This window comes from Bufo bufo, chromosome 4 (assembly GCF_905171765.1).
Source record: "Bufo bufo chromosome 4, aBufBuf1.1, whole genome shotgun sequence".
Taxonomy (NCBI): Eukaryota; Metazoa; Chordata; class Amphibia; order Anura; family Bufonidae; genus Bufo; species Bufo bufo.
The window spans coordinates 459,858,079-459,873,390 of record NC_053392.1 but is presented as its reverse complement, the minus strand read 5'-3'; the positions used below and the strand labels follow the sequence as shown (position 1 = coordinate 459,873,390).

Below are 15,312 nucleotides of genomic sequence, written 5' to 3'. Positions count from 1 at the left end.
CTTGATTCAAGGACCAATTATTACCCCCATAGCAAAGTGTTGGTAGGGTTGATGCAAATTACATTTCCCATTAGTGTCCATACTTTTGCTCTTTTTCCCCTGAAATACCTCAACTTTTTTGTTTATAGCAAGGTACATATGGTTAAAGGAAAACATTTTTTTTTATTTCACTATGCCGTAAATAAGCATTATTATTAATCCCACTAGATGGATTTTATCCTGTTCCTGTTATTTTTCACCTTCCTGACAGAGCTTAGTTTTAAAAATCTGTAACTTTGGTATGCTTTAAGGTAGGGGGGCTGAAGTGGTTAAGAATGCTATTATTTTCCTTTATAACCATGTTATAAGGGAAAATAATACAGTAAATTGACTTTAATCAATTTACTAACTTCATCTCCTAGCAACCATGCGTGAAAATCACATTGCATCCGCACTTGCTTGCAATTTTCACACAGCCCCATTCATTTCCATGGGGCCTGCGTTACGTGAAAAACGCAGAATATAGAACCTGCTGCGATTTTCATGCAACGCACAAGTGATGCGTGAAAATCACCGCTCATCAGCACAGCCCCATAGAAGTGAATGGGTCCGGATTCAGTGCAGGTGCAATGCGTTCACCTCACGCATTGCACCCGCGCGGAATTCTCGCCCGTGTGAAAGGGGCCTTACCTATAACCTTATTCTACAATACAATTGAACTTTTTGTTTTTCCAGGATTTTTATTTGCATGTTGTAGTGTCAGCCACATACACCCACCTCCTTCCTTTCTTCGCATGTGATACAATTATACAGATGTGGTATATCAGGCTTTTTAGCCACAGTCATGAGTAAGGATCATATTATGGTATCTGAAACGCGTCGACGCTAACGCTACACTGTCTGTATTGTGTCATACTTTGTTTTTATTTAATTTTTTTTACATATATGGACTATAATCTTACTGAACCATAGAATAATGTGTCCTTTTCAGAACATAGGGAACAAAAAAAACGCCACCGTGTAAGGCTAGGGCTACACAACGAAATGTGTCGCGTGATAATAAGTCGCGCAACACATTGGGCACAACTGCGCTGCAACACATGTCACACAACAATTTTTATAACGATAATCTATGGTGTCGCACTGCAACTTGGATGGATTTTTTGCTACTGTCCTGTCTCAGTCGCAGCACGACACCATAGACTATGATTATAAGCCCTAGCCTAATACTAGATTGCTCCTGAGACAACCCCTTTGATCTAGGTTGCACAAGGCATGTAGTGGCAGACTGGCTTGCACTACTAGCTAATGCCGCTACAGACACGATAGTCTCCGAATTGTACACATTACTGCGCCTGCGCCAAACGTGAAGAGAAAGGGGCGTGGTTTACGCACGGCCCGGAACTATATTTCGTCCAGTGGGAGGAGCCGCGGCAAGGACAGACTGTCCCGCTGACACAAGCAGTGAGGAGCCGCGTCTTACAGTAGTAGTCATGTTGTATAGGCTCAGCGTGTGCGCCAGGTGAGTGACCAGCGCCCGTAATGACCCCGTGCTGTGCGCCAGCCTCTCGCTGCACAGACGTCGTGTCTCTTTACGTCCTGTACTGAGGCGCTGCTAGCAGTTATGTAAGTGTGGACCTGTGCCCCTCTGCAGTCAACCTGACTGTGGTAGGGGAGGTTTCCTGTGACAGGAGGCAGGATTCTCCTCGTGCACGGCACGTGACTGCTGTGCCAAAAGAGCCACAGTCAAGACCTGTTCTCGCTTGTCTTCTGCCATGTCATGTTTTGCCCACCATGATCCAGCCTGGGGACCTGGCCCCTACATGTATGGAGTGGTGGTATTTTTATATATGGCTTACAATGGGTTAACAATAAAACCATACTCATCGGTTCACTGCTGCGTCAGGACCCTACTCCTATTCCTGGTCCCAGCTTTAGGGCTCATGCAGGGGCATACTAAAAGAAATGACCGAGTGGAATCACATGCACGTGAATGTTATTTCTGTGTCCGTCCCATTTTCTTCTTTTTTTGTGAACCGTATGCGAAGCCGTTCATTTAAAAAAAACAAGTTTCTCCGTGTGCATTCAATTTCTGTATTAACGTTCTGCAAAAACCTAGAACAAGTCCTATTATTGTCCGCATTATGGACAAGGATAGGACTGTTCTGTTAGGGCCAGCTGTTCCGTTCCACAAAATATGGAATGCATGCGTACGTCATTCCGTTTTTTCTGTGGATCTGTGTTTTGCAGACTGCAAAATACACACGGTTGAGTGCGTGAGCCCTTAAGCAACCAGTCTCTTGGCCATAGAGGTGTCCCACCGTGTCAAGCCTGGAGGTGGAGAGCAGTTGGAATGGTGGTAAGGGGGGGGGGGGGGGGGATTAGTGAGGTTGGCTTTTATGATGGTGAGCTAAGTATAGAAAAAATAAATACCACTCGACAACCCCTTTAAATACATGGTCATTCATTTCATCAGTGGTGGAGTCTCGGGTAATGAGCAGCCCACGGTAACTCTGGGAAAATTCACATTTTGCTCCAGATCTCAAAAGCCAGGTTAACTGTACTTTCACACTTTCGTTGTGAAGATCCGGCAAGCAGTTGCGTCGCCGGAACTGCCTGCTGGATCCGGAAATCAGTGTTACAAATGCATTGAAATACCGGATCTGTCTCTCCGGTGTCATCCGGAAAAACGAATCTGATATATATAAATATATATATATTTATTTATTTATTTTTGCATTTTTAAAGGTATGCGCAGACTGGAAAACCGGATACATTTTGCAGGAACACTTGGTGCCGGCATTAATGCATTTCAATGGAAAATAATGCCACATCCCGCAGTCCGGCAAGTGTTCCGGAATTTTGGCCAAATACTGTACAGTGACTAAACTGAAGACATCCTGAACAGATTGCTCTCCATTCAGAATGCATTAGGATAAAACTGTTCAGTTCTTTTCCGGTATTGAGCCCCTAGGACGGAACTCAATACCGGACACTTTAACGCTAGTGTGAAAGTATCCTTAAATGGCTTCAATTTTAAAGGGGTTGTCTATAGTGAAATGATCCCTTTATTGCTAGAACCCAGATGTAAGTACATTGATTAATCGCCCCCAATACCTGCACGTTGGGCTTGTATGTACACCAAGGGCCTGGACACTGCTGCCAACTAGTAGATAGGTCGCCCATAGTGGGAATGTAGATTTCAATGAACCTGCAAATAAAAGGGTCAGTCAGCACATCCCAATGCGCAGGTGCACGATGCCATGGCTAAAAACAGAGAAAAAAAAGACAATGCAACAGCACTCTGCAAACCAGATAAAGTACAATAAAAAAAGTTATAGTGCTAATGCTACGCTTATTTATAAAGTGAGATGCTTGGCAAATGCATTTTGTACAAAACCATCTGAGCCAGTCTGCCGAACGTCAAGGCGATCTCTGTAAGACGGGTCATAACACTGAATACTACCTGTTATGCGCCATAATGGCCGCCATAAAGTTCAGAAAGTGTTGGTTCCACATGCATGCTGGATCCAATCGCAGCGCAGGACGTCACAGCCAGGGAGAAGGAACGCCCAGGGAGAGAAGCTAATGTGGGCGAACGGAGGGGTTAACTGTCGCTGATCTGCTGCCGGCACCTGCCTCCTGTATTAAAGGTTAATTATCATTGGTGGTGCAGTGCGCCCCCCCTCAACACCCCCAGTATTAAAGTCATTGGTGGCAGTGGCCACAGGGTCCCCCTCTCCCCTCCCCCTCATTGGTGGCAGTGGCCACAGGGTCCCCTCCTCTCACTGGTGGCAGTGGCAGTTCTGATTGAAGCCTCAGCAGTGTAATCCTGGGGCTCCGATCGGTTACCATGGCAGCCAGGATGCTACTGAAGCCCTGGCTGCCATAGTCGGCTCCCTGCTGCTGTGTGCACTATGCACAGGGCAGCAGGTTGAGTGTGAGGTCCTATTCACCCTGATAGAGCTCTATCGGTGACTAGGACAAGGGAATAAAAGATACCAGGTTCTGGCCCCTAAGGGGGGGAAATAGTTCTTAAATAAACTGTAAAAAAAACAAAAAAGTATAAATCACCCCCTTTCCGAATTTTACATAATAAAAATATATAAACAATAAATAAATAAACATATCGCCATGTCCGAAAAGTCCAAACTATTAAAATATAAAAAAAATCTATGCGGTGAATGCCGGAACAGGAAGAAAAAAAAAAAAACTCAGTGGTTCGCCATTTCTTTTAAATGTGGAATGCACGTGGGTTTTTTGGTGTTTTTATTTTTTTTGCGTGGTATCTGGTATCGCAATACTTTTTTATGGTATCGAAACCGAATCAAAATTTTGGTATCGCAACAACTCTAGAGTGGATCCAGCATGCATGTGGGACCAACACTTCCTGAATTTTATGGCGGCCATTATGGCGCATAACAGGTAGTATTCAGTGTTAGGACCTGTCTAACTGAGATCGCCTTGACGTTTGGCAGACGGGCTCAGATGGTTTTGTACAAAATGCATTTGCCAAGCATCTCTTATTATTAGACAGCTAACAGTATGCCTATGACCTCTACAGTGATGGAAAATCTGTGTATAAATTCCATAATCCTTTGCAGGGAAATGTAGTAATTGCTTGCAAGCTCCCTAAATTGCAGCATCTTTTCTTGGAATTTTACATTATACTGCTCCTCTGTTATTCCTTTTGGAAATGTGTCAATAATTTGAAATTCGGGTGACACTATACCCCTTGTCAGTGGTGTGCCACTATAGTGTCCAGTCAGAAAGCACTTCCAGTGTCTGGGCATGGGGGGCACCCTCTGCTGACAAGGGGAATGGAAACACAGCGTTGTATGAATTCATTTTCAGGAGGAGTAACAGTGCACTGTCACATCTCAGAGCACTCCTGAAGAAACGGACGCCAAAGTAATGCACGGACTGACTGACAAGTCGTTGTGTGCCCTCCTTCCTCACCCCTAGTGTGTAGATGGGGTCGCCTTTATGATGCTGTAATCTTAATACTGAGCTGTGTGGTTTCCTTATAGGACCAGCCTTAGACTTGCACCTGCTTTGGCCTCAAGACAGAAGCATACGTTGCCAGACTTGCCCTATGATTATGGCGCACTGCAGCCCCATATCAGTGCCGAGATCATGCAGCTTCACCACAGCAAACATCATGCCGCCTACGTGAACAACCTAAACATTGCAGAGGAGAAATATGCCGAGGCCCTGGCAAAAGGTAAGAGCCCTTAGTTTTTCTCAATGTTTAATGGCTGGCATTGTGAAACATGCCTCAAACAAATGAATGTAAATTATTTTAATTAATGACATGTTTTCAGTTCAACTTGAGCTAAAAAAAAAACGTTTTTTTTCGCTTTATAAGACGCACTTTTTTCTCCCTAAAGTGGGGGGGAAATGGCAGTGCGTCTTATAAAGAGAAGGATACATCGCCGGCTGCTATGCTGCACAGCGCGGCCTGCTATGTATCAGAGCTCTATCACGCGGGGTGGGAGGAGGCACTTGAGGCTGGCAACTGCTGTTTCACTCATGGCAGGGCCTGGTGCAGTCACTGTACCCCTGTACACCGGGCCCTGCTCACAACAGTCTTCATATGTAAAGATTAGTCATGTAATCCTCAACAAATGGCTCAGCTTTGTTAAATTACCATAATCGTCTGTAGTAGTACTCACTATCAAGCTAGCAAGGTGTCATTTGCTTGCATCCTAATGTAGACTGAGTGAGGTTATGCTGCCGGCCTGCCTGCTAGCTTGATAGTGAGTACTACTACACACGATTAAGGTAGTTTAACAAAGCTGAGCCACTTGTTAAGGATTACATGACTAATCTTTAAATAAGAAGACTGCTGTGAGCGGGGCCTGATGTAATGGGGGTCACTATTTACACAGGGACATGAGGAGACCAGCATAAGATACTATATACCCTCTGTGTCATCCACATATTCCCCCATAGCAGTATCGTCCACAGATCCCCCATAACAGTGCGTCGTCCACAGATCCCCCCCCCCCATAACATGGCCTCGTCCACAGATCCCCCCCCCCCCATAACATGGCCTCGTCCACAGATCCCCCCCATAACAGGGCCTCGTCCACAGATCCCCCCCCCCCCCCATAACAGGGCCTCGTCCACAGATCCCCCCCCCCCCCCATAACAGGGCCTCGTCCACAGATCGATTCCCCCCCCCCCCCATAACAGGGCCTCGTCCACAGATCCCCCCCCCCCCCATAACAGGGCCTCGTCCACAGATCCCCCCCCCCCCCATAACAGGGCCTCGTCCACAGATCCCCCCCCCCCCCATAACAGGGCCTCGTCCACAGATCCCCCCCCCCCCCCCAAAACAGGGCCTCGTCCACAGATCCCCCCCCCCCCCATAACAGGGCCTCGTCCACAGATCCCCCCCCCCCCCCATAACAGGGCCTCGTCCACAGATCCCCCCCCCCCCCCCATAACAGGGCCTCGTCCACAGATCCCCCCCATAACAGGGCCTCGTCTTTTCTTATTTTCCTCCTTAAAAACCTAGGTGCGTCTTATAAAGCGAAAAATATGGTATATCGTGAAAAAATGGGATCATCAACTAAAAAATTCCAGATAATACTTTGCAGGATATATCATGTCGTTTTTTATAGAGCAGGTTCATACCGACGTGCCAATACCAAATATGTGTATTTTTTTGTTGTTCTTGTTTCAGTCTTGCATAATAAAGCCTTTTTGAAAACAAAAATGTTTTCGGATCTTCATTTTCTTAAAGCTAATTTTTTTTATTTTTCTGCTGATCGTCTTGTGTTAGGGGCTCTTTTTTATTTATTTTTTCTTTTGTGCAAGAAGAGCTAAAAAATTTTAGCACCATTTTTGGGTACATATAATTTTTTTGATAATTCAATATGACACTTTGGGACAAGGTGACCAAAAAATGGCTATTTTCGCACAGTTTTTATTTATTTATTTTTAACAGCGTTCACCTGAGGGGGTGTAGATCATGTGATATTTTTATAGAGCAGGTCATTACGGACGTAGCAATACCTAATGTCTATTTTTTAATTTCGGTTGTGTACAATAAAATAAAAATATTTTTTTTTATTTTTCTGCTGATGATCTTGTTTAGGGGCTCATTTTTTGTGGAAAGAGTTAACGTTTTTTATAGGTACCATTTTTGGGTACATATGATGTACAGCAGGGTATTACAGACGTGGCGATGCCTAATGTCAACTTTTTTTTTTTTTTTATGTATTTCAGTAAAAATCATGTTTTAGCATCCATTTTCTAAAAGCCATTTTTTTTATTTTATTTTTTTACTTTTGGGCAATTGTCTTAGGTAGGATCTCATTTTTTGCGGGAAGAGATGACTGTTTGATGGGTACTATATTGGGGTACATATGTCTTTTTGATCGCTTGGAATTACACTTTTTGCTCAGTTTTTATTAAATTTTTTTTTACAGCGTTCATCTGAGGTGGTAGATTATGTGACATTTTTATAGTGCACGTCATCATGGACGCGGCAATACCTAATTTTTTTAAAATTATTTTTAATAGTTTTTTTTAACACTTATGGTGAGGGGGCTTTTATTTTTATTTAGTTTTTTTTGTCCTACTATGGGACTTCACCTTTTCAGGGTTTGATCCCTGTTTCAATTCAGTACAATACATTCTGTATTGAATTGTCAGCGTCTTACACAGTAAGACGCTGACAGTTGCCTAGGACACCCAGCCTGCAAGCTGGATCTTCTGGGCTTTCGTTGCTGGCAGGCTCCGATGCCTGTTTAACCATCGGCCCCCTGTCAACACAGCGTGGGGGGCCGATGGAGTCAGAGGGAGCCCCCTCCCTCTGCAAACCCTGCACGTGCCGCGGTCAGCGCTGACCACTGCATGTGAAAGGGTTAATCCGCCGGCATCGCAGCATACAGCGATGCAGCAGGGGCCCGGCTATCAGTAACAGTCGGGCCTGTGCTGCTGATCACATCACGTACATGCACCTGAGGATGCAGCAAGAAGCCGCATTTCCTCACGTACATGTACGTGACAATGCAGCAATGGGGTTAAGGTGGTTGCCTCACAGTAAAAAATAGCATTTATTATGTAGTGGAAGTTAACCCCTTAAAGACCTTGCCATTTTTTACCTTAAGGACCAGGTCTTTTTTTGCAAATCTGACATGTCACTATGTGGTGATAACTTTAAAACGCTTTTTACTTATCCAGGCCATTCTGAGATTGTTTTTTTTGTCACATATTGTACTTCATGACAGTGGTAAATTTGAATCAAAATATTTACCGTATTTTTCGTTTTATAAGACGCACCTGTTTATAAGACGCAATGAGGAAAATGAGAAAATAAATATTTTTAACCAAAAGGTGTGCTTTTGGTGGGTTTTGAACTAATGGTGGTCTGTGGATGACACTATTATGGGTGATCTGTGGATGACACTGCTATGGAGGGGATCTGTGGATGATGCACTGTTATGAGGGATCTATGGATGACACTTATGTGATTATACCCCCATCATCCTAGAGAATACACTGATGTACTGTACATTGGTGTATTCTCAAGGATGAGGGGAGTTATAGTCAGATTAAATATAAACACTATCCAGGGACTGTTCTGTAATTGGCATGTGTTTATACTAAATATGACTATAACCCCCCTCATCCATAGAAATCCACTCATATACTGCAGCACATGCGTGGATTCCTATGGATGAGGGGGGTTATAGTCATATTTAATATAAACACATGACAATTACAGAACAGTACCTGGACAGTGCTTATATTAAATATGACTAACCCCCCCTCATCCATAGGAATCCACTTTTATACTTCAGTAATTTTTATATTGCCCTGAGCTCCACTCACCCGGGGACTGGGTACACAAAACCGCTGTACACAGCAGGAGCAGAGCTGGTACAGCGGGAAATTGGAAGGAAGCTGATGGAGGTGAGGGCAGCACCACTGCGCTCACCACTAATCAGCAGGACTAAAGAAGTGCGGGCTGACGGCAGCAGAGCACATTCATTGAAGCTGCCATCCCGCCCAACAGTTTACTCTAATATCTCTTCAACTTCATTCACCTTCTCCTGGTACGGAGATTTCAGAGACTTCCACTTGTGTTTTACCTCTTCTACCTCTTGAATCAGTAACTCTGGGCTTGTCTCCTCCCTTTTGACAATGTCCGCTTCTTGTATGAATTCAGGAAGGAAGCTCAGGACTTGCAGCTGGCTGCACAGCATTTTCTGCTTTCTGCGTCGCTCCATGGAATAATCCACCAGGACTTTGGCTGGGATCTTGCAATCACCTTCTTCTTTACACCGCACGTCCAGACAAGTAGTTCGGGAGCAGGAAGCAGTGACAGGATGGCGGAGGGCTTTTGGATTCCCTCTCTAACCGCCCTTGTCTGGACGTGCGGCGTAAAGGTGATGGCGAGATCCCAGCCAGTCCTGGTGGATGATTCCATGGAGCGACGCAGAAAGCAGAAGATGCTGTGCAGCCAGCTGCAAGTTCTGCACTTCGCTTCTTGTATGAATTCAGGAAAGGACATTGACAAAAGGGAGGAGACAAGCCCAGAGTTACTGATTCAAGAGGTAGAAGAGGTAAAACACAAGTGGAAGTCTCTGAAATCTCCGTACCAGGAGAAAATTCAGTTCAGTTTACTATAATAGCGGGTGGGCTGGCAGCAGCGGAGCACAATAAGTGAAGCCGCCAGCCCGCCCATCCCTGGTGCAGTCTTGTTAAGGAAGCGCGGGCTAGCGGCAGAAGCCTTTAGTGAAGCCGCCAGCCCGCCCAACAGTTTAGGTGGCTCAGGAGCTCTCACTAACAACTCCTGAGCCTGCCATTAATTTTAGTTCTATTCGTTTTATAAGACGCAGTGACTTTTCCCCTCCACTTTGGAGTGGAAAAAAGTGCGTCTTATAAAATGAAAAACACGGTAATTTTTATTTATAAAAAAAATACCAAATTTACCAAAAATTTGGAATTTTCAAAATTTCTATTTCTCTACTTTTATAATAGATAGTGATACCTCATAAGAGTTATTACTTTACATTTCACATATGTCTACTTCATGTTTGGATCATTTTGTAAATTACATTTTATTTTTTGGGGATGTTAGAATGCTTAGAAGTTTAGAAGCAAATCTTGAAATTTTTTGAAAATTTCCAAAACACACTTTTTAAGGACCAGTTCAGGTCTGAAGTCACTGTGAGGCTTACATAATAGAAACCACCCATAAATGGCCACATTTTAGAAACGACACCACTCAAGGTATTCAAAACTGATTTTACAAACATTGCTAACCCTTTAGGTGTTCCACAAGAATTTAAAGGAAAATGGAGATGAAGCTTCAGAATTTCACTTTTTTGGCAGATTTTCTATTTTAATCCATTTTTTCCAGTAACCAAGCAAGGGTTAACAGCCAAACAAAACTCAATATCTATTACCCTGATTCTGTAGTATACAGAAAAACCCCATATGTGGCCGTAAACTGCTGTACGGGCACACGGCAGGGCGCAGAAGGAAAGGAATGCCATTTGGTTTTTGGAAGGCAGATTTCACTGGAATAATTTTAAGTTGCCATGTCACATTTGAAGACCCCCTGATGCACCCGTAGAGTAGAAACTTTAAAAAAATATTACCCCATTTTGGAAACTACAGGATAAGGTGGCAGTTTTGTTGGTACTATTTTAGGGTACATATGATTTTTGGTTGCTCTATATTACACTTTTTGTGAGGCAAGGTAACAAAAAATAGGTTTTATCACTTTTTTATTTTTTGTTATTTACAATGTTCATCTGACAGGTTAGATCATTTGGTATTTTTTATAGAGCAGGTTGTTACCGACGCGACAATATCAAATATGGTTGTTTCAGTTTTGCATAATAAAGCATTTTTTTAAATTTTTATTTTTTTTTTTTTGTGTCTCCATATTCTGAAAGCCATCGGTTTTATTTTTTGGGCAACTGTCTTTTATGCAGGGGCTTATTTTTTTCGGTATGAGATGACTGGTACTATTTTAGGTTGCATATGACTTTGATCGCTTGGTATTGCACTTTTTGTGATGTAAGGTGACAAAAAAAAGTTTTTGGACACTATTTTTATTTTACAGTGTTCACCTGAGAGGTTAATTCATGTGGTATTTTTATAGAGCAAGTTGTTATGGACGCGGCGATACCCTCAGGGGCTAGAACCTGGGATCTTTTACTCCCTTGTCCTATTTACCCTAATAGAGCTCTATTAAGGTGAATAGGATCTTACACTCTCCCTGCTGTCCTGTGCTTTCTGTACACAGCAGCAGGGAGCTTACCATGGCAGCCAGGGCTTCAACAGCGTCCTGGCTGCCATGGTTACTGATCGGAGCCCCGCGATTACACTGCTGGGACTCTGATCGGAACTGCTACCAATGACTTTAATACTGGGGTTGCAGGGATTTGGGGGGGGGGGGGGAATTGCACTGCACCACCAATGTTTTTAATACTGGGGTTGGGGGGGCACACTACCACCAATGAAGATAACTTGCCCATTAATTCAAATACAGGAGGTGGGTGCCGGCTGTTAACCCATCAGGTGCCGCACCTGAGGGGTTAACTTCCGTGGATCGCAGCTCCCTGTCATAGAGGTCAGGTGCTGGCTATATGATTCTGCAGCCAGCACTCTCCTCCTGTATTTGAATTAATGGGTGATTTATCATCTTTGGCGCAGTGGCCACAGCCCTTCCCCCTCTGTCTTATCATTTGTGGCAGCAGCAGCACAGGGGGGAGGGAGAGACTGCTTCCTTCTCCCCTGTGCTGCTGAGCGAACATGGCGCAGCCTAGTATCGGTAAAAGGCAAATCCCGATATTTGATACCGGTACAAAAGTATCAATTGGGTATTGATAATTCTATACCCGGTGCAACCCTAGTTATGACCACCCTGCAATCCAGCAGGAGGCAATACGGACAATCACAATACATTAGTAACTGCCTTGTATTAACTTTCTCTATTATGATAAATGCTACTTGAAGTGACAAACCCCTTTAAAGGGGTTGTCCACCTTTTAATGAGTGATGACCTATCCTCATGATAGGCCACCACTACCTTATCGGCAGGGATCCAGCACTTCACACCCCTGCTGATCAGGTGTTGGCCAATAGCTCTGGTGTTGTTGGCAGTCAGCTCTGTCTACTATATAGTTGGCTGCAGAGGTCGCAATAACACCTGTACAAGCGTCATAGACTTTTTCCAGGGAGTAAAATGGCCTGAACAGGTGTTTAAGGCGTACCGATACGCCTTTTCCCTGCTATTCATCAGCGCTGTGAGCGGCACAGGCAGCGCAGCGATGCTGCTGCTGCCTGAAACAACCAATCACAAAGCTCTTTACATTAAGGCGCTTAGTGATTGGACAGTTTGAGCGGGCTGCCGCAGCTTATGGCATGCTGCTCTGAAGTGAGGAAGGAGGCGCACGATCGTCACTGGCGGGGTAAATGACCTTGCTGTGTAGTAAAATGTAGCGGGGATCCCAGATCAGAGCGCCTTGTTTTTCTCTAGAATGAGGAGTTTGAAGCTCTCAGCTGAGCGCAGTCTCTCCTCCCTGTTGAGTGCGGTACTGAAGACTGCCTCAATAAAAAGTCTATGGGACTGTCTTCACTACCGCGCTCAGCAGTGAGGAAAAGTGGCTAAGCGCTTCAGACCTGCTTAAAGAAGTCAGCGAGGGTCTCAACGCTGGACACGTCAACAGGAGACCAACAGCAAGCAACACCAACCTCCGACTTTGGTCTGACCGCCAACTGTAAGACAGCGAGGACATGGGAGGGAGACCCTCAGGGCAGGTCATTCTATTGTCCCGTGGCCAGAAAAATAAAGGAGGAGCAGCTTATACAGGTTCTTCTCAGAAAATTAGCATATTGTGATGAAGTTCATTATTTTCTGTAATGTACTGATAAACATTAGACTTTCATATATTTTAGATTCATTACACACAACTGAAGTAGTTCAAGCCTTTTCTTGTTTTAATATTGATGATTTTGGCATACAGCTCATGAAAACCCAAAATTCCTATCTAAAAAAATTAGCATATCATTAAAAGGTTCTCTAAACGAGCTATTAACCTAATCATCTGAATCAACTAATTAACTCTAAACACCTGCAAAAGATTCCTGAGGCTTTTAAAAACTCCCAGCCTGGTTCATTACTCAAAACCGCAATCATGGGTAATACTGCCGACCTGACTGCTGGCCAGAAGGCCATCATTGACACCCTCAAGCAAGAGGGTAAGACACAGAAAGAAATTTCTGAACGAATAGGCTGTTCCCAGAGTGCTGTATCAAGGCACCTCAGTGGGAAGTCTGTGGGAAGGAAAAAGTGTGGCAGAAAACGCTGCACAACGAGAAGAGGTGACCGGACCCTGAGGAAGATTGTGGAGAAGGACCGATTCCAGACCTTGGGGGACCTGCGGAAGCAGTGGACTGAGTCTGGAGTAGAAACATCCAGAGCCACCGTGTACAGGCGTGTGCAGGAAATGGGCTACAGGTGCCGCATTCCCCAGGTCAAGCCACTTTTGAACCAGAAACAGCGGCAGAAGCGCCTGACCTGGGCTACAGAGAAGCAGCACTGGACTGTTGCTCAGTGGTCCAAAGTACTTTTTTCGGATGAAAGCAAATTTTGCATGTCATTCGGAAATCAAGGTGCCAGAGTCTGGAGGAAGACTGGGGAGAGGGAAATGCCAAAATGCCTGAAGTCCAATGTCAAGTACCCACAGTCAGTGATGGTCTGGGGTGCCATGTCAGCTGCTGGTGTTGGTCCACTGTGTTTTATCAAGGGCAGGGTCAATGCAGCTAGCTATCAGGACATTTTGGAGCACTTCATGCTTCCATCTGCTGAAAAGCTTTATGGAGATGAAGATTTCATTTTTCAGCATGACCTGCCACCTGCTCACAGTGCCAAAACCACTGGTAAATGGTTTACTGACCATGGTATTACTGTGCTCAATTGGCCTGCCAACTCTCCTGACCTGAACCCCATAGAGAATCTGTGGGATATTGGGAAGAGAAAGTTGAGAGACGCAAGACCCAACACTCTGGATGAGCTTAAGGCCGCTATCAAAGCATCCTGGGCCTCCATAACACCTCAGCAGTGTGTGGGGATCCGCTCTGGTAGGCAGTGGTAGCGAGTGCAGTATAGAGGCAACACAGACCGGTCTTGGTGTAAAACACAATGCTTTGTTTATTCACACGGTGCTTATTTGTGAAAGACGGTGCAGTTCATAGGGAGGGTGGTCACACACAGCAAAAATAATATTTCAAACACAGCAAGTCCCTGCTGCGGGCTACTTGAGGCCTGTTTCAGTCACATAAAGCAAAGTCTATATTTAAAGCCAGGAGTAATGTCACCTTTTCTCCTTGGTGAAGTAAGTCCATGGGTCCTGCTTCTAGCCACAGGAAACGGATCCCTCCTGGATTCAGCTGCGGGTCCCTGCCCACTCCTTTACAGGCCTCAGCACACAGCCCAGCTCACCTCCACTCCTTACTCTCACAGCCAGAGAACCCAGAAGCTCCACACTGTGCACCACACCCTTGTGCTGGTCGGGTTTTAACCCTTCCCTGCAAAACCTGGCCCGGACCGTGGGGAGACAGGCACCCGCCCGCATATCTGCCTGCTCCCAATAAGAGCCGGCCCGGATCCGCTGCAAAATGCACTTTTCCGGCTCTTACTCCACCGGGGCCAGGACCCCCGGTGGCACGTACCTCCCGTTTACCACCACCCCAGGTACTCTCCTACAAGTGCCACAGGCTGATTGCCTCCATGCCACGCTGCATTGAAGCAGTCATTTCTGCAAAAGGATTCCCGACCAAGTATTGAGTGCATAACTGAACTTAATTATTTGAAGGTTGACTTTTTTTGTATTAAAAATACTTTTCTTTTATTGGTCGGATGAAATATGCTAATTTTTTGAGATAGGAATTTTGGGTTTTCATGAGCTGTATGCCAAAATTATCAATATTAAAAAAAGAAAAGGCTTGAACTACTTCAGTTGTGTGTAATGAATCTAAAATATATGAAAGTCTAATGTTTATCAGTACATTACAGAAAATAATGAACTTTATCACAATATGCAAATTTTCTGAGAAGAACCTGTAGATGCAGCAGACTGTGATGTGCCTGTGTACCCGGTGCGGGGCCCAGCACATGCTTCCTGGCTGATACACAGATGTCACAGCATGACTGACTTATACCCCTACTCTCATTGCCAATGCTAATCCTGCAAGCACCATGGAACAGGAGGCTGCATGAGGGGCAGGGTCGGGTTCACACAGACAGCAGTGGCCAAGGAAAAGCATCACTGTCACACTATATACCATACACTATTAAAC

At 44.8% G+C, this 15,312-nt stretch overlaps 1 protein-coding gene and 1 long non-coding RNA gene across 2 annotated transcripts in view; one reads left to right on the top strand and one right to left on the bottom strand.

The window, feature by feature from the left end:
• Positions 1-1,370: 1,370 nt before the first annotated feature.
• Positions 1,371-15,312, top strand: part of SOD2 (superoxide dismutase 2) — a 26,800-nt gene continuing 12,858 nt past the window's right edge. Inside the window, exons 1-2 of the mRNA XM_040429456.1 lie at positions 1,371-1,501; positions 5,010-5,203. Of these exons, the coding sequence (XP_040285390.1) occupies positions 1,473-1,501; positions 5,010-5,203 (223 nt within the window). The 5' untranslated portion in view covers positions 1,371-1,472. The remainder of the gene's footprint in view (positions 1,502-5,009; positions 5,204-15,312) is intronic.
• The window catches only part of LOC120998684, a 16,534-nt gene continuing 16,213 nt past the window's right edge, over positions 14,992-15,312 (bottom strand). The window contains exon 3 of the long non-coding RNA XR_005778460.1: positions 14,992-15,039. This is a non-coding gene — a long non-coding RNA (uncharacterized LOC120998684). The remainder of the gene's footprint in view (positions 15,040-15,312) is intronic.